General features: G+C 38.2%; 1 protein-coding gene across 1 annotated transcript; it reads left to right on the top strand.

Annotated features, from left to right (window-relative positions):
- The first annotated feature begins 20,816 nt into the window (after positions 1-20,816).
- LOC128565830 (olfactory receptor 9G1-like) lies at positions 20,817-21,734 on the top strand. Its single transcript, XM_053562557.1, has one exon. It carries the CDS (start codon positions 20,817-20,819, stop codon positions 21,732-21,734), a length of 918 nt encoding a protein of 305 aa, XP_053418532.1.
- Positions 21,735-25,052: the final 3,318 nt, after the last annotated feature.

Below are 25,052 nucleotides of genomic sequence, written 5' to 3'. Positions count from 1 at the left end.
CTTTTTTTTTTTTATTAAAGCCTTAGCCTAAATTTTAAATTCTTGAGGGATAATGTCCCAGACCAGTAATTAAAACTTAATTATTTGATCTGAGGGATTTCTTGTTGATGTATTTGTTGGTTTTGCCCACGTTCCTCCTCCCCTGAATATGAACAGTGGCATGTTCTCCAAATGACCATGGTGTTCTTATCTTTCTATATTGCTTAACACTGGTGATCATGAAAATGGGCACATTCATTTTGAAAATGGGTATGTTCAGGAACAGCCAACACCTAAAATACAAGATTCAAGGACCACACGCAGAGTCCACAGGAATTTAGAAATGGTTACTATGATTTTAGTATATTCTCAATTATCCAAAGCAAGTTCAAATCATACTTTCTTCTCCCTGATCATGGTAAACTCAGGGGCCATCTCACACTGCATAAAACAGCTAACCACAGTTTATAAAGAAACAGCAAAGCTGGCCCTGGAATTTATTACCTGTGTGAGCTCAAACATTACATTTCGTTTTCCTGATTCTCAATTTATTAATTTCTTTTTGTTTTCTTTCTTCCTCCCTTCCTTCCTCCCTTTCTTTAACATACAAATATTAATTGTATGTATTTATATGACATGGTGTGATATTCTGATTTATGTATACTTTATAGAAGAGTCAATCAGCATATTTATCACCTCACTGACTTACCATTTTTTGTGGTAAACATGTTAAAAATTATTCTTAAAGCAATTTTAGAATACCTCATACATTAACTATAGTCACCAAATAGTGCAATAGATCACTAAGACTTATTTCTCCAATTTTTGTACTGTTTTGTCAGTATCTCTCATGACCCCATCTTTCTCCCCTTCCCCATCAACTTGTAGTAACCATCTTTCTATTCTGTTTCTACAGTATCTGTCTTCTGGTGTCTAACCTATTTCACTTAGAGTTATATCTTCTTGTTCCACCCTGTTGTTGTAAATAACAGATTATTATATTTTTAAAGGCTATATAGAATTCTGTTATGTTTATATACTGTATATCACCCTACCATGGATGATATACAGAAAGTGGGATTGCTAGATCATATACTAAATCTATTCTGAGTTTCATGAGGAGCCTCCATACTATTTTCTAAAATAGCTGTACTAATTTGTATTCCCACCAACAGTACACAAGTTTTCCCTATTCCCCTATATCCTCTCCAGTATTTGTTACCATTTATCTTTTCAATAATAGCCATTCTAACAGGTATGAGGTATATCTCATTGTGGCTTTAATTAGCATTTCCCTTATAATTAGAGATGTTGAGCATTTTCCCCCATATATCCATTGGCCATTCATTTTAAAATTCTGAAGAAGAATAAATAATTCTAAGCTGTTTTTATGAAGTCAGAATTACCCTGACACCAAAGCCAGAAAAGGAAACTAGAGGAAAAGATGACTAGACCAATATCTGTAGTCATCTTAGTTGTACTTGAAATACTATTTGGCATTATTACTAGCTTTTCAACTACTAATCATACCTTCAACAGAAATGCAAATATATGGCAACCAAAAAACAAGTACCGGAGTATACACACTTTTCACAGTAGCTCCAAACTGGAAGCTATTCAGGCGGTCCTCAAATATATAGCACATAGATCTCTTAGGGCATTATCCACAAATATAATACTAAATAATAAAAATAAATTAAAAGTGACAGCATGAAAGACTAGAAATAAATCTCACATATATGATCTTACATGAAAGAAAGCAAAAATAAAATAGTACATAGTATGGACTTCCTTGCTATAAAATTCAAAAATATGTCAGATTAATTTATTATCTTGGGAATCAAGACAGTCATCATTTTGGGGAAGAAATGTGCAGTTATTGGGAAAGAGAATGAATATGGTTTCTGGAAAGCTAGCAACATTTTTTATTTTTTAACTATTGATATAAAATACAAGGATTTGTTTAATTTGTGAATATTTATTGAATTTTACACTTTACTTAGTTTAATTTTCTGTGATTATACATGTGTATATCACATAGATTTATACATATGTATGTATGCTTTATATACCCAGAAGAATTCTTTTTTTTTTTTTTTTCTTTTTTTTTTTATTGTTGGGGATTCATTGAGGGTACAATAAGCCAGTTACACTGATTGCAATTGCTAGGTAAAGTCCCTCTTGCAATCATGTCCTGCCCCCATAAAGTGTGACACACACTAAGGCCCCACCCCACTCCCTCCCTCTCTCTTTCTGCTTCCCCCCCCATAACCTTAATTGTCATTAATTGTCCTCATATCAAGATTGAGTACATAGGATTCATGCTTCTCCATTCTTGTGATGCTTTACTAAGAATAATGTCTTCCACTTCCATCCAGGTTAATACGAAGGATGTAAAGTCTCCATTTTTTTTAATGGCTGAATAGTATTCCATGGTATACATATACCACAGCTTGTTAATCCATTCCTGGGTTGGTGGGCATTTAGGCTGTTTCCACATTTTGGCGATTGTAAATTGAGCTGCAATAAACAGTCTAGTACAAGTGTCCTTATGATAAAAGGATTTTTTTCCTTCTGGGTAGATGCCCAGTAATGGGATTGCAGGATCGAATGGGAGGTCTAGGTTGAGTGCTTTGAGGTTTCTCCATACTTCCTTCCAGAAAGGTTGTACTAGTTTGCAGTCCCACCAGCAGTGTAAAAGTGTTCCCTTCTCTCCACATCCACGCCAGCATCTGCAGTTTTGAGATTTTGTGATGTGGGCCATTCTCTCTGGGGTTAGATGATATCTCAGGGATGTTTTGATTTGCATTTCTCTAATATATAGAGATGATGAACATTTTTTCATGTGTTTGTTAGCCATTCGTCTGTCGTCTTTAGAGAAAGTTCTATTCATGTCCCTAGAAGAATTCTTAAACATAGGCAGTGGGAAGATTATGCAGAATCTTCTGGGTCAGTGATTTTCAAATTTTATTAGACATATGAATCATATAAGCTACTTGTTGAAATATAGATGTCAATTTGGTTGTTTGAGGGCAGGGCCACACTTTAAGTGGCACAGCTTTAGATCATAGAAAGGATTTTGGATATTCTTCTTTTTAAATTAGAGAATTTTCAGCAAGAATAAACTATTATCTGATTTATCATGTAAAAGCACTATTACTGCCATGAGGAAAATCAAATTTAGGGAACAAAAAATAGAGCAGTAGCACCATTTATGTAGGAAGAGATGCCACTCATCATATTCCTGCTTAGAATTGTCCTGATGAAAATAGTAAAACTGAAAGAAGTGGGGGGAAAGTCCATGGAGCCCAGGCGTGCTCTCCAGCCTTGCTACCATGACTAATTTGTGGTGTGCACACTAGTTAAGGACCGGGATGTGGAGAAGGAAACAGGTCCATCCTCCCCACCTCATTACTAAATGTCTTCTCTGCAATTGACACCATTTAGTGGACATGTATAACAGAGTGTGAATTTCTTCATACTTTCGTTTCCTGGTCATACTGCCCTTTGCCCTGGTCTGCTGAGCCAGTCAACCTCCGCTTACTGCTCAGGAATCAATGTAGAGACACACCTCAGACCACCACTCCTCCCATGCTAAAAGAAAAAAGTCTAACAAACCACTTAATATTCTGAGCGTGCACACTTTTAATGTAAGTTTGTATTCCCAATGCTACTGCCCGCTGGAAGGAATCAGGCGTTTTTAGAGGACAGGTGAGTTTGTATTTTAACATGAAAAAATACATAACATGTGGCTCAAGCATTCTGTCGTGACTAGAAAACATGGAAACTTTTAGAAATGATAGAGGCAGAGGCTAAAGGAAGGAGCCCAAGGAGTCCTTCTTGGTAAAGTTGTAACATGCTGAGTACCAAATAAACTATTAGAATAACAAAAGTGCTATTCACTTCTAATTGCAATATATTGCTACAATGAAAGCCAAAAAAAGTCTGTTACTCAGAAAAAAATTATCTATAGAGAACAGAGGAAGGTAGTGATAAAACAGAAGAGGATAAATATAATACATTGTTTCATATTGCATGTATTTTAAAATTAATACAGTGACATGATTTAATGTGTATAGAGTATGCAGAAATATATACAGAAATTCAAATAAGTGTAGATATGCTCATAATTTATTGCTATTAGCAGTAAAAAAGAAATGTAAAACATACGTTTTCCAAATCATCTTAGCAACATAAAGAGCTCTTCAAAGAACAAGGTAATTATCAGGATTAATTAATACAAATAAGTGGCAAGAGTTATCACAAAATATAACACCATTAGCTTCTGTTCTGCACCTATACTGAGAATACCACCTATGTCCTAGACATATTTTTTTGTTAACAATTTTCCAACATTCTTTTTGTTTTCCAAGCACATGACAAACACACCAACCTTTTAACCACTTCCCAAAATCTTCTGTAAAGGGTGGAGATAATCAAAGACCCTCCAGACTATGTAATGACAGAGAATGAAAGATTAACATATCCTGATGAAAGACACTAAGCATATGTTACTGTCTCTGGTATGTAAAACCCCAAACCTTCTCATTGTCTTTGTTGATGGAAACTACAGACACAATTTGACATTTTGGTGCCCGGCATCCCCACACACAGCTGCAGGCCAGTGGCTGTCCCTGGCCTGTTAGGAACCAGGCAGCTCAGCAGGAATTGAGCAGCAGGGGCAAAGCTTCATCTGTGTTTACAGCTGCTCCACCCTGCTCACATCACCACTGAGCTCTGTCTCCTGTCACAGCAATGAGGGCATTAGATTCTCATAGGAGCACAAACCCTCCTATAAACTGCACATGTGAAGGATCCAGGTTTTGTGCTTGTTCTGAGTAACAGCAAACAAAATGAGATTACAGAGCAGAACATGAGCAATGCACTTTGGGTGAAACACTCTCACAGCACCCCCAGATGGGACCATCTAGGAAAATGACCTCAGGGTTCAGGCATTGACTGTGCATTGTGCTGAGTTGTATAATTATTTCATTATGTATTACAATGTAATAATAATAGAAGCAAATTGCACAATAAATATAATGCACTGAAAGCATCCTCAAACTATGCTCCCGTGGCATTCATGGAAAATTTGTCTTCCATGAAAGTGGTTCCTGTGTCAAAAATCACCCCATATTGTGATTGTGGGACAGGTGCAACAGATTGGGATATTAAGGTCCTTTAGGAAATTGAGGAAACAAAAAGTATTTTCCAAATCCAATGTGGGTGCACTTGTTTTGACAAATTTGGCTTGATTGATCCTTCCATTTCATTCTTCTTGGTTTGCCAACCTTAGAATCTAATCTCATACATGCTTCCTAGATTCCTACTAAGAAAGTCTGATAAGTATGATAAGATTCTATAATACTTTGGAGGTATATTTCCTATAAAAATTGTTCCTAGATTTCTTTTTTTTTTTTTTTTTTTTTTTTTTTTTTTTTTTTTTTTTATCAAAGCTCTTGTTGAGAATTTTTTTTTTTTTTTTTTATTTTTTTTTTATTTTTTTTATTGCTTTTTTTTTTTTTTTTTTTTTATTGTTGGGGATTCATTGAGGGTACAATAAGCCAGTTACACTGATTGCAATTGTTAGGTAAAGTCCCTCTTGCAATCATGTCTTGCCCCCATAAAGTGTGACACACACTAAGGCCCCACCCCCCTCCCTCCATCCCTCTTTCTGCACCCCCCCATAACCTTCATTGTCATTAATTGTCCTCATATCAAGATTGAGTACATAGGATTCATGCTTCTCCATTCTTGTGATGCTTTACTAAGAATAATGTCTTCCACTTCCATCCAGGTTAATACGAAGGATGTAAAGTCTCCATTTTTTTTAATGGCTGAATAGTATTCCATGGTATACATATACCACAGCTTGTTAATCCATTCCTGGGTTGGTGGGCATTTAGGCTGTTTCCACATTTTGGCGATTGTAAATTGAGCTGCAATAAACAGTCTAGTACAAGTGTCCTTATGATAAAAGGATTTTTTTCCTTCTGGGTAGATGCCCAGTAATGGGATTGCAGGATCGAATGGGAGGTCTAGGTTGAGTGCTTTGAGGTTTCTCCATACTTCCTTCCAGAAAGGTTGTACTAGTTTGCAGTCCCACCAGCAGTGTAAAAGTGTTCCCTTCTCTCCACATCCACGCCAGCATCTGCAGTTTTGAGATTTTGTGATGTGGGCCATTCTCTCTGGGGTTAGATGGTATCTCAGGGATGTTTTGATTTGCATTTCTCTAATATATAGAGATGATGAACATTTTTTCATGTGTTTGTTAGCCATTCGTCTGTCGTCTTTAGAGAAAGTTCTATTCATGTCTCTTGCCCATTGATATAAGGGATTGTTGGCTTTTTTCATGTGGATTAATTTGAGTTCTCTATAGATCCTGGTTATCAAGCTTTTGTCTGATTGAAAATATGCAAATATCCTTTCCCATTGTGTGGGTTGTCTCTTTGCTTTGGTTATCGTCACCTTAGCTGTACAGAAGCTTTTCAGTTTAATGAAGTCCCATTTGTTTATTTTTGTTGTTGTTGCAATTGCCATGGCAGTCTTCTTCATGAAGTCTTCCCCCAGGCCAATATCTTCCAGTGTTTTTCCTATGCTTTCTTTGAGGATTTTTATTGTTTCGTGCCTTAAATTTAAGTCCTTTATCCATCTTGAATCAATTTTTGTGAGTGGGGAAAGGTGTGGGTCCAGTTTCAGTCTTTTACACGCAGACATCCAGTTCTCCCAACACCATTTATTGAATAGGGAGTCTTTCCCCCAAGGTAAGTTCTTGTTTGGTTTATCGAAGATTAGGTGGTTGTAAGATGTTAGTTTCATTTCTTGGTGTTCAATTCGATTCCAAGTGTCTATGTCTCTGTTTTTGTGCCAGTACCATGCTGTCTTGAGCACTATGGCTTTGTAGTACAGACTAAAATCTGGTATGCTGATGCCCCCAGCTTTATTTTTGTTACTAAGAACTGCCTTAGCTATACGGGGTTTTTTCCGGTTCCATACAAAACGCAGAATCATTTTTTCCAAATCTTGAAAGTACGATGTAGGTACTTTGATAGGAATGGCATTGAATAGGTAGATTGCTTTGGGAAGTATAGACATTTTAACAATGTTGATTCTTCCAAGCCATGAGCATGGTATGTTCTTCCATTTGTTAATATCCTCTGCTATTTCCTTTCTGAGGAGTTCATAGTTTTCTTTATAGAGGTCCTTCACCTCCTTCGTTAGGTATATTCCTAGGTATTTCATTTTCTTTGAAACTATGGTGAAGGGAGTTGTGTCCTTAATTAGCTTCTCCTCTTGACTGTTATTGGTGTATACAAAGGCTACTGACTTGTGGACATTGATTTTATATCCTGAAACATTACTGTATTTTTTGATGACTTCTAGGAGTCTTGTGGTTGAGTCTTTGGGGTTCTCTAAGTATAAGATCATGTCGTCAGCAAAGAGGGAGAGTTTGACCTCCTCTGCTCCCATTTGGATTCCCTTTATTTCCTTGTCTTGCCTAATTGTATTGGCTAGAACTTCCAGCACTATGTTGAATAGTAAAGGTGACAGAGGACAACCTTGTCTGGTTCCAGTTCTAAGAGGAAAAGCTTTGAGTTTTACTCCATTCAGTAAAATATTGGCTGTGGGTTTGTCATAGTTAGCTTCAATCAGTTTTAGAAATGTGCCACCTATGCCTATACTCTTCAGTGTTCTAATTAGAAAAGGATGCTGGATTTTATCAAATGCTTTTTCTGCATCTATTGAGAGGATCATGTGATCTTTATTTTTGCCTCTGTTAATATGGTGGATAACGTTTATGGACTTGCGTATGTTGAACCAGCCTTGCATCCCTGGGATGAAGCCTGCTTGATCATGATGAATGACTTTTTTGATGATAAGCTGTAATCTATTGGCTAGGATTTTGTTGAGAATTTTTCCATCTATATTCATGAGTGAGATTGGTCTGAAATTCTCCTTTTTGTTTGGGTCTTTTCCTGGTTTTGGTATCAGGGTGATGTTTGCTTCATAGAATGTGTTGGGGAAGATTCCTTCTTCCTCAATTTTTTGGAATAATTTCTGCAGTACAGGAATAAGCTCTTCCTTGAAGGTTTGATAGAATTCTGGAGTGAAGCCATCTGGACCAGGGCATTTTTTAGTTGGAAGCTTTTTTATTGTTTCTTTGATCTCAGTGCTTGAAATTGGTTTGTTCAGGAGGTCTATTTCTTCCTGGCCAAGTCTAGGGAGAGGGTGTGATTCCAAATATTGATCCATTTCCTTCACATTGTCAAATTTCTGGGCATACAGTTTCTGGTAGTATTCAGAGATGATCTCTTGTATCTCTGTGGGATCAGTTGTTATTTCCCCTTTATCGTTTCTGATTGAGGTTACTAGAGATTTTACTTTTCTATTTCTAGTTAGTCTGGCCAATGGTTTATCTATTTTATTTATTTTTTCAAAAAACCAACTCCTTGTTTCATTAATTTTCTGAATGATTCTTTTGTTTTCAATTTCATTGATCTCTGATTTGATTTTGGAGATTTCTTTTCTTCTACTGAGTTTAGGCTTAGATTGTTCTTCTTTTTCCAATTCCATAAGGTCTCTTGTGAGATTGTTGATGTGCTCTCTGTCTGTTTTTCGAATGTAGGCATCTAAAGCGATGAATTTTCCTCTCAAAACTGCTTTTGCAGTATCCCACAGGTTTTGGTAGCTTGTGTCTTCATTGTTGTTATGCTTAAGGAAGTTAGTGATTTCCTTTTTGATTTCTTCCTGCACCCATCTGTTATTCAACAGAAGATTGTTTAATTTCCATGCCTTTGGATAGGGTCGAGCATTTTTGTTAGAGTTGAGTTCCACCTTTAGTGCCTTATGGTCTGAAAAGATACAAGGTAAAATTTCAATTCTTTTGATTCTGTTGATATTTGTTTTGTGTCCCAGGATATGATCAATTTTGGAGAATGTTCCATGGGGTGATGAGAAGAATGTATATTCTTTATCTTTGGGGTGGAGTGTTCTATATGCGTCTATCAAGCATAATTGTTCTAGGGTCTCATTTAAATCTCTTATATCTTTGTTTAATTTCTGTTTAGAGGATCTGTCCAGCTCTGTAAGAGGTGTGTTAAAGTCCCCTGTTATGATGGTATTATCAGATATCATATTGCTCAGACTGAGTAAGGTCTGTTTCAAGAATCTGGGAGCATTTAAATTTGGTGCATAGATATTTAGAATTGAAATGTCTTCTTGTTGTAGTTTTCCCTTGACCAATATAAAGTGACCATCTTTGTCTTTTTTGACTTTAGTTGCTTTAAATCCACATGTATCTGAAAATAAGATTGCAACTCCTCTTTTCTTCTGAATTCCATTTGCCTGAAAAATTGTCTTCCAACCCTTGACTCGGAGCTTTAATTTGTCTTTTGAAGCCAGGTGTGTTTCTTGCAGACAGCAAATGGATGGCTTGTGTTTTTTAATCCAGTCAGCCAATCTATGTCTCTTCAGTGGGGAATTCAAGCCATTAACATTTATGGAGATAATGGATAAGTGTGGTAGTATTCTATTCGTCTTATTTGGTGAGAGTCCATTGCTTAGTTTTATCTTTTGCATCAGTGTGGAGGTTAGGTTCTGTCCTTTGATTTCTGAGTTCTTACTTTGCTGCTGATCCATTGTGGTGGTCAGTGTGCAGAACAGGTTGAAGTATTCCCTGTAGAGCTGGTCTTGTTGTGGTGAATTTCCTCAATGTTTGTATATCCGTAAATGATTTGATTTCTCCATCAATTTTGAAGCTTAGCTTAGCAGGGTACAGAATTCTGGGCTGAAAATTGTTCTGTTTAAGTAGATTAAAGGTAGATGACCATTGTCTTCTTGCTTGGAAAGTTTCATTAGAGAAGTCTGAGGTCACTCTGATGGATTTGCCCCTGTAGGTCAACTGGCGCTTACTCCTGGCAGCTTGCAGAATCTTTTCTTTTGTCTTGACTTTGGACAGGTTCATCACAATGTGTCTTGGAGAAGCTCGGTTAGAGTTGAGGCGACCTGGGGTCCGATATCCCTCTGAAAGCAGTGTGTCAGTATCTTTGGTGATGTTTGGGAAATTTTCTTTTATAATATTCTCTAGTATGGCTTCCATTCCTCTGGGGCATTCTTCTTCCCCTTCTGGAATTCCTATAACTCGTATGTTGGAACGTTTCATAAAGTCCCATAATTCTGACAGTGAACGTTCTGCTTTCTCTCTCTTCTTTTCTGCCTCTTTTACTATCTGGGTTATCTCAAAAACTTTGTCTTCTACCTCTGAAATTCTTTCTTCTGCATGGTCTAACCTGTTGCTGATACTTTCCATTGCATCTTTAAGTTCCCTGATTGACTGTTTCATTTCCTTCAGCTCTGCTATATCCTTTTTATATTCTTCATATCGTTCATCTCTGATTTGATTCTGTTTTTGGATTTCCTTTTGGTTATTTTCCACTTTATTAGCAGTTTCCTTCATTGTTTCCATCATTTCTTTCATTGTTTTCAACATGTGTATTCTAAATTCCCTTTCTGTCATTCCTAACATTTCTGTATAGGTGGAATCCTCTGCAGTAGCTACCTCATGGTCCCTTGGCGGGGTTGTTCTGGACTGGTTCTTCATGTTGCCTGGAGTTTTCTGCTGATTCTTCCTCATGAGTGATTTCTTTTATCTGTTTCCTTGCCCTAATTTTCCTTTCACTTCCTCTTGCTCTTTAAGTTCTTGTGCCTGTGGACTAAGGGTTACAGGACCAGAAAGGTGAGAAGGTTGAAGAGCAAAAAAGGGATGAAAGAAAGGAGGACCGAGTGATAAGAAAAAAAAGAAAGATAGAGAAAGGAGAGGGGGTAGGGATAAGGAATATTGACAAAAAGAAGAGAGGCACAGAAAGAGGGAGACAGGGCAATATAGGTGTACAGTAGGGTACTTTGACACAACCTTAAATAACCCCACCTTCTGGGGGTTGGGTGCCCAGTTGGGTGGTTCCCTTGAGGTCAGCAGCTCTTTGCTAACCTGGTCAGACACAGTACCCCACCTCCACCAAGTAGAGAGGAAAGACAAAAATGCTATAACTCAAACCAAAACAAGCAAACAGAAAACTTTATGGCGATAAAATTGGGTGAAAAACCAAGTGATAGCGGTAGAAACACTAGCAAAAATGAAGTTGTAGTTATTAAAAAAGGCAGCAATGGGAAATTATAATTAAACTAGAAAAATTGAGAAAGAAAAAGGGATCTGTATGGAAAAGATTGAAATTAAGAAACAAAAGAACATCAACAACGTCAAAATAAACAAACAAAAAAACCCAACCAAACAAAAAAAAAAAAGAAAAAAAAATACACAACCAAAAACAAAGCAGTTTGTATATGTTGATGAATATTGTCTGGGCAACACGTGGTCTTTTGGGGTATGGGATGTTAGTCACAGTTCCGATACGACTGGAGGCTGCCGATTTCTCAAACCCCAGCAGGTAGACACCCTAAATCTCTCTTCAGCCCACTTAAAAGGCACTTTGAACTTGTAAACTTGCTGAGCAGAAGCTTTCCCAGCTTTCTCGCTGGAATCGCTGCTGAAGTGGCTATCCACTTACTCAGTGTGCCAAAACTGGTCTCACTCTGCCCCTGAGGGTTAGGGCTGCAAGGCGGCTCAGACCCCACCCTTAGGCTACTTGGTTGCTGGGTTACCAGCTCCCACCCGTTTCTAGCTCTGTAACCCTGAGGGCGGAGCTTGCCGGGGCAGATCGCTGACAATGGATCCGTGTGACCCACCGCCAAACACTATTAGCTCCGTCTGGCTCAGCGGCTCAGACTGGGGCCCTAGACAACGGCCAAAGTTCTCCGCACTCCCACTCAGGCCTTCCCCAAGGCAGTTCAACTCAGTGCCAAGTCCAAGGACATCAAAAGAGTTCACAGGTAAGGCCTTTCTGGTTTGCAGTCTCGCTGCTACTGAACTTACAGTTGTGGGCGGGTTTAGACGGGTTGAACACACGCGACCACTTGCCGGTTTTCCACTGTTTTAGTCCTCCTCTTGGGGTCCAGAAGTCTCTCGCTGACTCCCTGTATCCTCATAGGAGTGGTGATAGGCAGTTCCCACCAGCCAGAGATGCCTGGAGTCCTATCTCCCCAGACTCACGGTGCCCAGATGCAAGGAAGCTGTTACTCGGCTGCCATCTTGCTCCGCCCCCTAGATTTCTTCATTTGCTGTAATTATATTTATCACTCGCTACAGAGGCAATGTGGAATGGTGGGGTTGTGTGCTGTAGAGAATTTCATCAGCTTGTGTGGAAATACTCTAATGCAGTTCATGTATGACGTGTTCAGGGGAAGGCCAATCCCCCCGGTGGGAAGCAAAGATTGGGATTGCCTCTCCAGACAAGGATTTTGTTGTTAGCTCTCTTCTTGGCTGCCCAAAGTTCCTATCTCATATTTTATGGTTCCAATTCCTCCCTTCATTATTTTTTACCTTACCACAGAGCCTCTGGCAATGTTTAGCATTTAATTAGGAATGCTTCTCTGCACTGCTTGCAATCAGGCCCTGGCTTGGACTTCAACCATATCATTCCTAAAAATACACAGGTGAAGAGAGACTCCTTCAAAGCTGAAGTGGGGACTTTTCAAATGCCCTTTCATGTGGGCCATGGATAGTTTTCAAATAAAAGACCACACACATTTCATTATTAATATTATTGAGGTCATAATCAATGCCACAACTTATTGATCTTTCAGTGCCTTGCACTTCACTTGCACTTCATGATTTGACACCACTGGTAGTGACTCAAATTCCGAGGCAGCACATATCTGCATATTTTTAAAATAGGTGAGCAGTCTAGTCTCAGTTTAAAGATTTGATTCTGGGGCTATGCTTAACATCTATTTCTGTATCAGTCAGAGTCCCGTCAGGACACAGTTGGCCCATTCAAATGAGGAAACTTAAGGAACTTTTAATAAAAGTACTATTTACAAAAATATGAAAAGGATAAAGAAAACCTGCAAAGCATAGACTAGTCTTCTGTCTCAGAGTCTTACAACACGTAGACCTGAAAGGAGAAGAGAAAGGAGCAGTTATCACACCAGAGATATTGTGACTATGGGACAAGTGCAACTGGCCAGAAGCTTTGGCACTAATGAAGGGATGAATGTGCCCTTCAATCACCCTACAGCAAAGAGCCTGGGAAGAAGTGCTTTGACCTCAATCTCTCTCTTCTTTCAATTACCAGGACAAAATTATTAATAATTGATACAGTTCCCTCAGATTGGACTTTTGGAGCAGAGATCAGGTTGAAGAAGATGGCTGTCAATCTTGAATGGGAAATGAAAGTTATCCAACATGCAAAGAAAATACTAGTACCTATGTGTCTATGAATATTCAAACATACGTATGTAGAAGCATGTGTCAGAGATACACATGTGTGTGCATGCATGTGCTCTCTCTCACATATATACATGCATATATATGGATATAGACACAATTTGAATTCAGCAAAACTATTGCAGAATGCGCATAATTTTTGAAGTAAAATTATAACTGAATTTTAGGAGCAGACCTCCTGGGATGCAAAGACCCCCAGTTTTGCGGAACTGCATTGGAGTCAAGGACCAAATGCAACCTGGCCCCCGTGGTTTCCTGTTAGGGCTGGTTCCTAAACCAGATTAGAATGGAGACATGCCCTTTTGGTCAGCACAGACTGCTGAGAATGCTATTTTGCTCTTAGGCTGTTTTAATCAAGTTATACAAGTATGACAAAATCATGCCTTCAAGCTACTATATATAAAAGCTGTGCAAGAAAGCTGAGGGGGCCTTTACTATTGAGGAATGGTCCTCCTGATTTCACTATTTCCATCTCTCTTTTCCATCCTGTGCCAGTCAACTCACAGGTTTTCCTTATAACTTTGCCAGGCAGGTTCCCAGCAACTGAATGCACTCACCACTGGGAATTACACTGTCTAAATGAAACCCTTCTGAGTTTCATTAAATAAGGTTGACTCAATGTCATCGATGCCTACTTCTGTTTAATTGCCTTGATTGCCAGTCCCTCAAGCTAAAATACCGTGAGGAAGTCAATGATTATTAAGCCCTTGAGATCTAATAGCTCTTATAAAAGATTCTGGAACTAGCTATTTGAATGTTGAAATGTTGAAATAAGGGGTTGCTCTGAATTTTGGTAAGTTGCATGATTTCTTTACTAGGGGTAGGATAGAAATTTTGCTTTATTCCCATAATAACTCAATATCCCATTACATTGTTATATCGTAGGAATGACAAAGCCTCATTTTCATACCCCATCATCATTCTATCTCAGGTTCCAAATTGCTATGAGTAAAAACAGAGACTTAACTTCACCTACTAGTTATAATGAGAAAAAAGGATGTATGTTAAAGGAAGGAATGGAAAAATAAAACTACACCAGTGACAGCAACTAAAAGAGAAGCCACAGGGAAACATTTACAAAATTGATAGTATTGTGGCTATCTTTAGAGCTCTATAAAGCAGCAGACTAAAGCAAAACTTCCCATACTCACACTCAAAATAAACCTTGAAGAGGTTTTTTTTCTTTATTTGTTTCCCAGAAGGTTACATTTTAAGAGAATGTCAGACAACCTTTTACCATAATGGTCCTGTTGTTAAAATCTTTGAGTGAACTTGTCCAGAAGACAACGCCTTTCCTAAGGCAAAACTTGAACCTGTAACCTTATGCTAATAATTAAGCCTCAAGAAAATATGATATATTTTGTCTATGAGTCTTTGTGTTGTGGATTGATAGTATTTCTATAAGGTGAGTATCCACAGAGTTCAGGTTTTCAAAAGTACCTGTGGCCCCAAAACATTCGTCATTCTGTTCAAGAAATAGAACATAAGAGAGAAATCAAGTCATTTCATTTTAACATTATGAAACTTTAGAGCCATCAAGAAACCTATATGCCAGAGAGAAATAGGATTTACAACTGAAGGAAAATAGCAAAGGTGAAAAGGGGCAGCATTGCCACCAGTTTGACCATCTTGACTCTTTTACATAATAAAGTCTGCTACTGTATGATTCTATGGCAACAGTAACTGAAATAATAGTAAATACTCAACACACCGTATCTATTATTGGATATACTATTCTTCTAACCTCTTCAAATAAAACCACATGATCTCTATTCAATCTCGGTACAGTCTTATAGGAATTTGTTCTTACAGATGAGATTGTCGTTACATTACACACAAGGACATTGATTTTTCTGGAGGATTAAGTTTTCAAAGGTAACCAAACTCTACATGGTTGGAATCAGAATTCAACCCAGGTCTGTCTGATGCCACTTCTCATGCTGAATAGTTTGTGTTGCCTTCAGAAATCATTGTATGCTTATCTACAAAATACTTTTGCATATACATGTTTTTATTGAATCTTCATGCATCTATAAAGTAAGACAACTGTCATTCTAATAATAAAGGGCAGTATTGAAATGTTTCTCGAATTATTACATGAAGTCCATTTGCATCAGAATCACTTGGGCTACTTGGGGGAGAGAGGCTGCCCTGGAACCCTGACCTACTAAATTTAAATCTCTTGAGGATGAGGCTCAGGAAGTTACAACTTTTGCAATATGTCAGGTGGTGTTTATGTTCTCTGAAGCAGAAGCCCATTGACTTACTGAATGTTTTCTATGGGTTAAGGCTGCCAATAAATAGCTTAAAAATGTTAGACATGATCCTTTAGTTCTTACAACAGCTCTTTCTAGCAGTTACAGTCTCTACCTTTATTTAACAAGTGAGGCAATAAAAGCTTAATGAAATTTGGTCATTTTCAGGAGGTCTTATGACAGCTGTAAACATCAATATAGAACCTGAAATTATGCCATTAGTCTAAAAACATACCCAGTGCTATCTTTGGTTTGACTAGTCCCTCACTATGGCCACCTCTCATTTTGGAGATGTGGTTCCCAAGAGCTCTTCAACACGGAATTCAATTCCCTGCTCACATGGAACTAACCTCCTTCAAAAACACATTTTATTTTGAAATATGATTTGTTTATAGATTTCACTGGTCACACTGTGTATTCTGGGCCTATTCTTACTTTATTATTCTTGTACCTGATTATGACGAGCACAGGCTAGTCAGAGATGTCTGGATATGGCAAGAAACGTGGGGCAATGAAGGATAGTCGGAGATGTCTGGATATGGCAAGAAATGTGGGGCAATGAACAATTCTTTTAGGGCATAAATGCTGTCATTAAAGCAGACCAGAATGTGGATTTGGTTGGCATGCATCTTGAGAATACAGAAGCCCATCCATAAATCAATATTATTTCTGTCTACTCTGTCCCCATATTATTTTAAGCAGTAACATCCAGAAGAGAACAAAATAAGTTACAAAACATGCTCTCTTAGAGTGGCATCCGAGGGGGGAGGAATAGACAGCAAATAAGAAAAATAAGTCAATTACTCAGTGAACCAAAGGGCCAGTGCTCTGGAGAAGAATAAGTCAGGGAAAGAGAGTAGAGACTATGGGGGAGGTCGATGAGGGTGTTAGAGAAGACCACATGGAGAATGTGTATTTTTGAGCAAGTAAAGGGGCTAAAAGAAAATTAATAAGCAGAGGGCAGTGCCTGTGGCTCAGTTGGTAAGGTGCCGGCCTATACCGAGGGTGGTGGGTTCAAACCCGGCCCCGGCTGAACTGCAACCAAAAAATAGCCAGGCATTGTGGCAGGCGCCTGTAGTCCCAGCTACTTGGGAGGCTGAGGCAAGAGAATCGCTTAAGCCCAGGAGTTGGAGGTTGCTGTGAGCTGTGTGAGGCCACGGCACTCTACCAAGGGCCATAAAGTGAGACTCTGTCTCTACAAAAAAAAAAAAAAAAAAAGAAAGAAAGAAAATTAATAAGCAGAATGGATGAACACTGAATACAAATATTTGGAATATAAAATATTTTGTTCTAAAAATATAAAATAAATGATCTATAAATGAAGCAAGTGTGTGTGTGTGTGTGTGTGTGTGTGTGTGTGTAAGTGCTTGCAGGGAAATATAAGCATTGCTAACCAAGAGAATCTCTGAGAAATAAATGCCCTTGTCCTTGCAAAGCAGTCTCATTTACCTATGCTCCCCTCTCATTATACAATCAATCGTAACAAAATATCATAAACTGGTGACTTAAACAACAGAAATTCATTTCTTGCAGTTCTGGAGGCTGGAAGTTCAAGATCAGGCTGTCAGCAAGGTTGAGTTCTGGGGATATCCTCTTCCTGCAGATGGCCCCCTCTTCACTGTGTCCTCACATGGTAGGGAAAGAAAGAGATTACTCTCTGTCCCTCTTCTAATAAGGCCACCAATCCTGGAGGATCAGGATTCCATTCTTTTTTTTTTTTTTTTTTAGTTTTGATGTCTCTAATTCTTTTTTTTTTTTTTTATTGTTGGGGATTCATTGAGGGTACAATAAGCCAGGTTACACTGATTGCAATTGTTAGGTAAAGTCCCTCTTGCAATCGTGTCTTGCCCCCATAAAGCGTGACACACACCAAGGCCCCACCCCCCTCCATTCTTATGGCCTCATATAACCTTAATTACCTTCTTAGAGCAGCATGTACAGTCACTTTGGGAGTTAGGGCTTGGACATGTAAATTTTGGGGGGACACAATTCAATCCATAGCATACATTTACCTCATAATTCTAATGAACCCAAGAAAAAATATATAAATTATTTAGTATAGCATCTAGCTTAAGAATCATATTTCTTCTCTCATTTTTCCTCTTTCTTCACCTTCATTTCATTATTAGTGATTTCATTAACAAGAATTAAGCCCAATCTGATCCAATCAATGACATTGTGGATGAACTGTGTTTCTCAGAAATAATATAAGCCATGAATCCCTCAGGTACCTCAGAAATTTAATACAGAGAGTGAGCTCGGTGATAACATTAATGTTCCCAGTATCTACAGTTTAGATTTCATTGTAGAAATAAGAGGGTCACAGGTATGTGTTCTTATCACAGAGCAGGGGAACAGTAGACTATTTATGCAGTTATTATTTGAGTTGGCCATGCATGCATTAATTTGGACAGTGCTAGTTACCTTCCCAAACCCCACTTAATTTTTACCACATCACCTGAAGTTTCAAGCTTTTTAATATTGGTCAAATATATGGCATTATCTCTTAATGGAATTAATGGTAAGGTGACAGACACAGATAGCTTGATTGCAAGAGGGAATTTACCTAACAATTGCAATCAGTATAACCTGGCTTATTGTACCCTCAATGAATCCCCAACAATTAAAAAAAAATGTTTATTACTTATAGTTACCCACGCAAGAAAAAAAGTGGGGGGGGGAATATCACACAGGAACACATGGAATTTAAAAAAAATTGTCAGAAGGCAGAAGAAAAAAGAAACCAAATCCCTTTATTGTAGTTTCTATGTGAAGGAATGGAAAAGGCAGGGTAGGTAAGCTTGACCACATTTTGGGTTGAATAATTTGAATATTTTCCACAAGCTCTGGACCATAGTGTGGTCTCCAGTTGTCAGATATGTGGCCCTGGAGTGATTTAGGGCAGGGAATATGTTGTTTTACTCTATGCAGGAATAAGACAGGGGAAGTGGTTGGGGACTTGGGCTTTGGGTTGGTTGGTTACCATATAAAGGCATCCTCTTTTTGGCTACCATGCTGATTTTAATATCTAGGAATTAGGTAGCCCTGGGAGGAGCAGTATTAAGAATTAGCAAGGTCTCCAATATGTTAAAATATTATGTATCCAGAAAAAATAATTAATTCCATTTCCAACAACATTCTGAGTGTACTCTAAGAAATTCTGTGTGTTCTCATCTAAACTCATTCTTACTATTCCCTCAAATACACTCTGTACAGCAGGCAGAATAGAAATGAGGGCACGATCACCTTGACCATGCACATCTTTGCAAGAAGTTTTGCCTTTACTCTGAATAAATCTAGACATCGTTGGCGTATTTAGAGCAGAAGGGTAACATGATCTGACTGGCCTTCTTACAGGACCACTCTGGCTGCCATGTGGGAGACTCAGGTAAGCTAAGAACAGAAGCAAAGAGGCCACACAAAGGCCCCCACAGCAATGCAAGTGACAGGTCCTCGTGGCCTCCTTTGGGGTAGAAATAGTAGAACTAAGGAAAAGTGATGAGGCTCTGGACATACTCTAAAAGATGTTGTGAATTAATTTGAGACAGTGAGAAAGCAAGAGAGGAGTCAATAATAATTTTAAATGACGTTTCCTAATGTGAGATAATGTCATTTACCAAAACTGAGGAGACTGAAAGAGGAAAGGGTTTAGAAAGGATTGTCAAAGACATACTTTTTCTTGAGATGCCCAGTAGACATCTCATAAAAGATGTTAAGGAGGCATTAGAATTTATGCATCTGGAGTTCAGGGAAGAACTCCATGGTCAGGAGATGTGACTTTATGTCTCTCCTATGCAGAGAGAGAGTCAGCAGGCTGGGTGAGATCACAGGGGATGGAGAAGACAGAGGGTTCCAGAGTTGTTTCTGGGGGCACTCCAAAAGTCCAAAGTTGGGACAAGAACACCAAAGCACATGCAGCAACAGAAATGGAAGAAAACTGAGGAAGAACAACAACTTGGAAACCAAATAAGATTTTTTTTCCAGCAAGAAGGAGGGAGGAGCTATAACAAATCATGCAGATAGATCAAATCAGATGAAGACTCAGTCACTGGAGTTAGCCAGGTGAAACCACTGAGCATTCACTGGAGGTGCCTGACACAATTCTATATTGTTCCAAATTTCACTCAGAAATAAAATTATTTATTAATGGTGACATGTATTGAGAGCTGGTTATTAACTGAGTGTTTCCCTAGCTCCCAGAAGGATAAGCATAGAAATGAAAACCTTGGGCAGTGATATTTCTATTCGTTTATCTACAAAATGACTTAGGCTGAGGAGAAGTTAGTGTGACTGGAATTATAAGATAGATATGTATCTGCTAAATACATTCTTGTCTCCCTGTTCCAGTAGAACATTTTTAGTTCTTTGTGCAGGGAATCTTGGAGAGACTGGGAGGATTTCTGAGTGATAGCATGGAATACTGTTTCATCCTCATCTATTTTTTTTTTTGCCTAATTGTTATCATTAAAAAGAAATTCTTAATAATAAAATTATAAACATAAAATAATTAAGTGAATGCATATGTTTCCAGTACTACATTATATAGTATATACAAATCACTTATATTTAAAATTGCCTTTTAAAGGTATTATTATATATTATATTGTATTTATGGTAGAATGTAAACCATAGTAAATATTATGTACCTTAAAATTCCATCATTGTATATCATTTTTCAGTACATATTCTTTGCAAAAACTTGAAAATCTTTCATTTTCACCTTATACTTTCCTGGGTAATTTTTTAGGCCTCAACAGAATATAGCAAGATATGAATTTACAATGCCATCATGGTGTTTCAGCATATGACAACGCCAGAAAAATATGTGATTCTTTTCAAAATGTATTTTAACAGGGAAAGTTCAGTATTTCAAATACAAACAAGTTAATACTTCAAGCTAGACATTCACACGTTTTGCATAAGAGAAAATTGACAAGAGTAAGGGGATCAAAGCATGAGAAAAATAGAAATTTCCAATCCATCTTTCCTGGAGTCAAACAGTCATTCCAAAGAAAAAGCATAATTGTGCAATTCAATACATTTGGAATTGAATATATGATTGTAAAGTCTGAGATAGTGTTGCAAAATGGAAACTCTTCCTAACGCCTGATTAGATTGGTGGTCCTAGACTCTAGGCTTGCTGGAGATGTGATATTGATGAGCATACATTCTGTCTGTTCAACACTGTGATTCCAACTGAGCTCTTAATTCCTCTTCTCCTAGGTGAGGTTCCCACAGCCATGGAGAGGAGCAACCACACAGTGACTGAGTTCATCCTTCTGGGCTTCACCACAGATCCAGTGATGCAGCTGGTCCTATTTGGGGTGTTCCTCGGGGTGTACTCACTGACCTTATTGGGAAATAGCACCCTCATAGTGTTGATCTGTAATGACGCCCGTCTCCACACACCCATGTATTTTTTCCTTGGAAATCTGTCTTTTCTGGATCTCTGGTATTCTTCCGTCTACACTCCGAAGATTCTAGTGACCTGCATCTCTGAAGACAAAAGCATCTCCTTTGCTGGCTGCCTGTGTCAGTTCTTCTTCTCTGCAGGACTGGCTTATAGCCAGTGCTACCTGCTGGCAGCCATGGCTTATGACCGTTATGTGGCCATTTCCAACCCTCTGCTTTACATTCAGGCCATGCCCATAAAACTGTGTGCATTTTTGGTCACAGCCTCATATCTTGGTGGGTTTATTAACTCTTCAGTCATCACCAAAAGAACATTTTCCTTTAACTTCTGCAAGGATAACGTCATTGATGACTTTTTCTGCGATTTGCTTCCCCTGGTGAAGCTGGCCTGTGGCAGGAAAGAAGGATACCAGGCTCTGATGTACTTCCTCCTGGCCTCCAATGTGATCTTCCCCATCGCGCTCATCCTGGCCTCCTACCTCTTCATCATCGCCACTGTCTCGAGGATCCGCTCCACCCAGGGCCGCCTCAAAGCCTTCTCCACGTGCTCCTCCCACCTGATCTCTGTTACCTTATACTACGGCTCTATTCTCTACATCTATTCTCGCCCCCGCTCTGGCTATTCTTTTGAGAGGGACAAAATAGTTTCCACATTTTACACTGTAGTGTTCCCCTTGTTGAATCCCATGATCTACAGCCTGAGGAATAAGGATGTGAAAGAGGCTCTGAATAAACTCTTGAAATAACCAATAGTCTCTCCTAAGGAGACCCAAAGACAATTTTAGATCAGGTCACTTACATTCCAAGCAGAGCTGCTGCTGTGCTACACCAGGTCAAGGACTCTTATGACACAAGTTTCCACCCTCAACACATGTCAGTTCAAGAAACCAAAAATAAGAAAATTAGGAAAATTTAGGAAATGAAATATGAATATAAACTATATGTGTTTGGATTGAATTTCACATTAGTTTAAATTAAAGCCAAACATCAAACTTGAGCACTCAAATTCTCTTCTACCTTCATAAAGTGACAGGACAATCCATTTATTTAACTAAGAATATTTGGGTGACTGATACATATTGAGTAATATCTACCTAGTTGCTAGAAATAATAACAGCTGTGCTGATCACTTTTAGTATTTTCTTGTAAATAGTGTCTTACGCTCTTTTACTGAATTATCCTAAGCATTTTTTAATAAGTATTTTCCCCCTAGAGGTATCAACACCAAGATCCAGAGGTACCCAAGCAATAACCTGATACAAACCAAACCCAATAGGCATTATCTTATACTTTTCATATCTCTTACATAAGTTTCTCCAGTCACTCAAGATCCCATAGATACGATTTTTGTGCTTCTCTTGATAACCCACAGAGCTCCTCACAGGGGTGAAGGTGTAAGGACTTCTGTATCCAAATGATGATATTTAGAACATCAAAATTCAATTACTATAATAAAAAAAGTTTGTAACTTTGATGAAGTGAAACACCTTGACATACAACATAAAAGTGTATGAGTACACATTACTCAAAATAAGACTTTATATAGAAAATGCATATGAGTATAAAGCAAAAAAGAGTATTTCACCTAGCATAATGTTCTCTGGGTTCATCCATGTTGCTGCAAGCAACAAATTTACATGTTTAAAGCTAAATAGTATTTCATTGCATTTATATTCCACATTCTTTTATCCCTTTATCTGCTGATTTGCACTTATGCTGTTTTTCCTAGTTAGGCATTTAACCATGTTTCTCAATTAGACATATTTGCCTTGGTAAATTAGTTCCTCTGAAACTTTCAAGTTTGGTAATGACTGGTCTCTGAGTTCCAATAAGTTATGCAAAAGAATACAGAGTAAGAACGAAGAAATCTTCACAGCTCAAATGTTCAGCTTCCCTTTAAGAGCAATAAAACAAAGGAAAAAGACAAATCTAGCCTGTTATTATGCATATGTGTGTTCCAAATATCAAAAACAGTTAATCTCATGGATACAGAGAGTATAATGATGATTACCAGAGGCTAGGAAGGATAATGGGGAAGGGGTATAAAGTGGGGATGGTTAATAGGTACAAAAATAAAGTTAGATGGTTAGATAGAATGAAAAAAAATTGATAGCACAATAAAGCGACTATAATCAACAATAAGTTGAAGTATACCTTAAAATAACCAGAAGAGTAAATTGGAATGTCCACTACCTAAGGTGTTTGTCATTTCGATATATATATATATCGATCGACACACACACACAACTATTATGTATCTATAATAATTAAAACTTTAAAAAATTAAAAATACAGTTCCCTATGTTTTCCTTCATTTTGTAAAGATACAAGTAACAAATATATGATAAACACACCTAGGCATATGGGAAGATATTATACACACTGTTCAAAAAAATAACTTTTTTTAATTAAAAAATACCTCAGAGATAATTATATAACTGCACATTAATTAATTAATACCCTAACTTGGCAAGTATTTACAAAATGCCACTTTACAAGGTGTTGTACCCGGAGCCATGTGAGCTCAGAGATAAATACACTGATGAACAAAAACAGATAAGGACTCAGCTTTCTTGGGGCTATGGTTTAAGAGGTAGGGAAACTTATAATCACAAATACATACAAATTTTACAATATAACACATCATAAAATAATGCTGCAAAGGAAAAGTTTCTTGCTCGTGTATACTTTGAAAAGTGTGAATACTATAAAAGTATTTAAAGCAGCAGAGCCTGGAGGTAGGAGTCGGAACAATGGCAGACTAAAAACATCTCCTTACTAGCCACTCCAGTGAGGCAGGGGAAAGAAAACTCCAACCCACTCTGGCTGGACAACCCACCCAGGAACATCACTCGGGGACATAGTGAAGCAGTGGTGAGCTACAGGAGCCAGCAAAGAGGTCTGGTGCTGAAGAAAACCAGCACAGAAGGTGAGTGTTTGGGATCAAGCAGGGACTGGATGGCCAGCCCACCCACAGGGGTCTAGGGACAAGAAAATGTTTTCCAGCAATTTTTTGATTTGGGGCTAATCTATTCACTGAAGTGGCCTTCTAGGGCTTAAACGAGTGGGTGGATTTGAACAGTGTCCAGCAGCTGGGATTGAATACTGGGTGGAATGAGTGTCCCGTCAGCTTGGCTGCTAGCTGGGTGCCACCACTGTGGGAAGACCACATGAGCAAAATGGTCCATGAGGTCCTACTGCACAGCTGTTTCTGGCAGGGCTGTGAGCTTGGACATCCACCCTTGGGGTGAGCTGAGTGGCCCCAGGAATTTCTGTCGGGGATCATTGTGTGATGTGCCTCCTAAGGAATCTGACAAGAGGCTGTAAGACACCAATCTCACAGGGACTGAATGTTGACAAAGCAACCAAGCCCTGATTGAGGGCAACTAAGTTAGAAAGACAGGACCTAATGTCCTCCTCTGCAACTAGAGAGTGGCTTCTAGCCTAATTTTTTCACAGCAAAACAGTATATGTTCTCTGGGGCAGCACCTGTGGTTCAAAGGGGTAGGGCACTGGCCCCATATGCCAGAGGTGGTTGGTTCAAACCCAGCCCCAGCCAAAAACTGGGAAAAAAAAAAAAAAACAGTATATATTCTCCATCTCCTAACACCAGATGTTCCTGGGTGGGTTGTCCACCTGGTATCCAGGCAATATATTGCGATAGATAGATGGATAGATAGATAGATAGATAGATAGATAGATAGATAGATAGATAGATAGATAGATAGATAGATAGATAGATAGATATAAATACATATATATGTAGATAGATAGATATTTCTTTGTTTTTTTCTTTTTTTGATAGGTTGTATGTTTATTTTTTTCCATTTTTACTTTCTTCAATAGCAAGGGCTCCTCCGTTTTTGTTATAGTTTTAAGTGATTTTTTTTTCTCTATTTCTTTTTTATTTCTCTCTTTTTTCATTTTGTAATGGAGATCTTTTTATTTTCCTCATAAATTTCTCATGCAACAGCTAAAATATCCAAAATATACTTTTTGTTCTTACATATTTGTATCTTTAATTTTCTTTATCTATTTTATTATTTTTCATTCTTGGAATGCTA

The sequence above is a fragment of the Nycticebus coucang genome, chromosome 14 (genome assembly GCF_027406575.1).
Source record: "Nycticebus coucang isolate mNycCou1 chromosome 14, mNycCou1.pri, whole genome shotgun sequence".
NCBI lineage: Eukaryota > Metazoa > Chordata > Mammalia > Primates > Lorisidae > Nycticebus > Nycticebus coucang.
Note: the sequence above shows the minus strand (reverse complement) of the source record. Positions and strands in the feature narration are given on the sequence as shown.

Coding starts and splice junctions, on each gene's coding strand:
- LOC128565830 (XM_053562557.1), top strand. CDS start 20,817: ATGGAGAGGAGCAACCACACAGTGACTGAGTTCATCCTTCTGGGCTTC.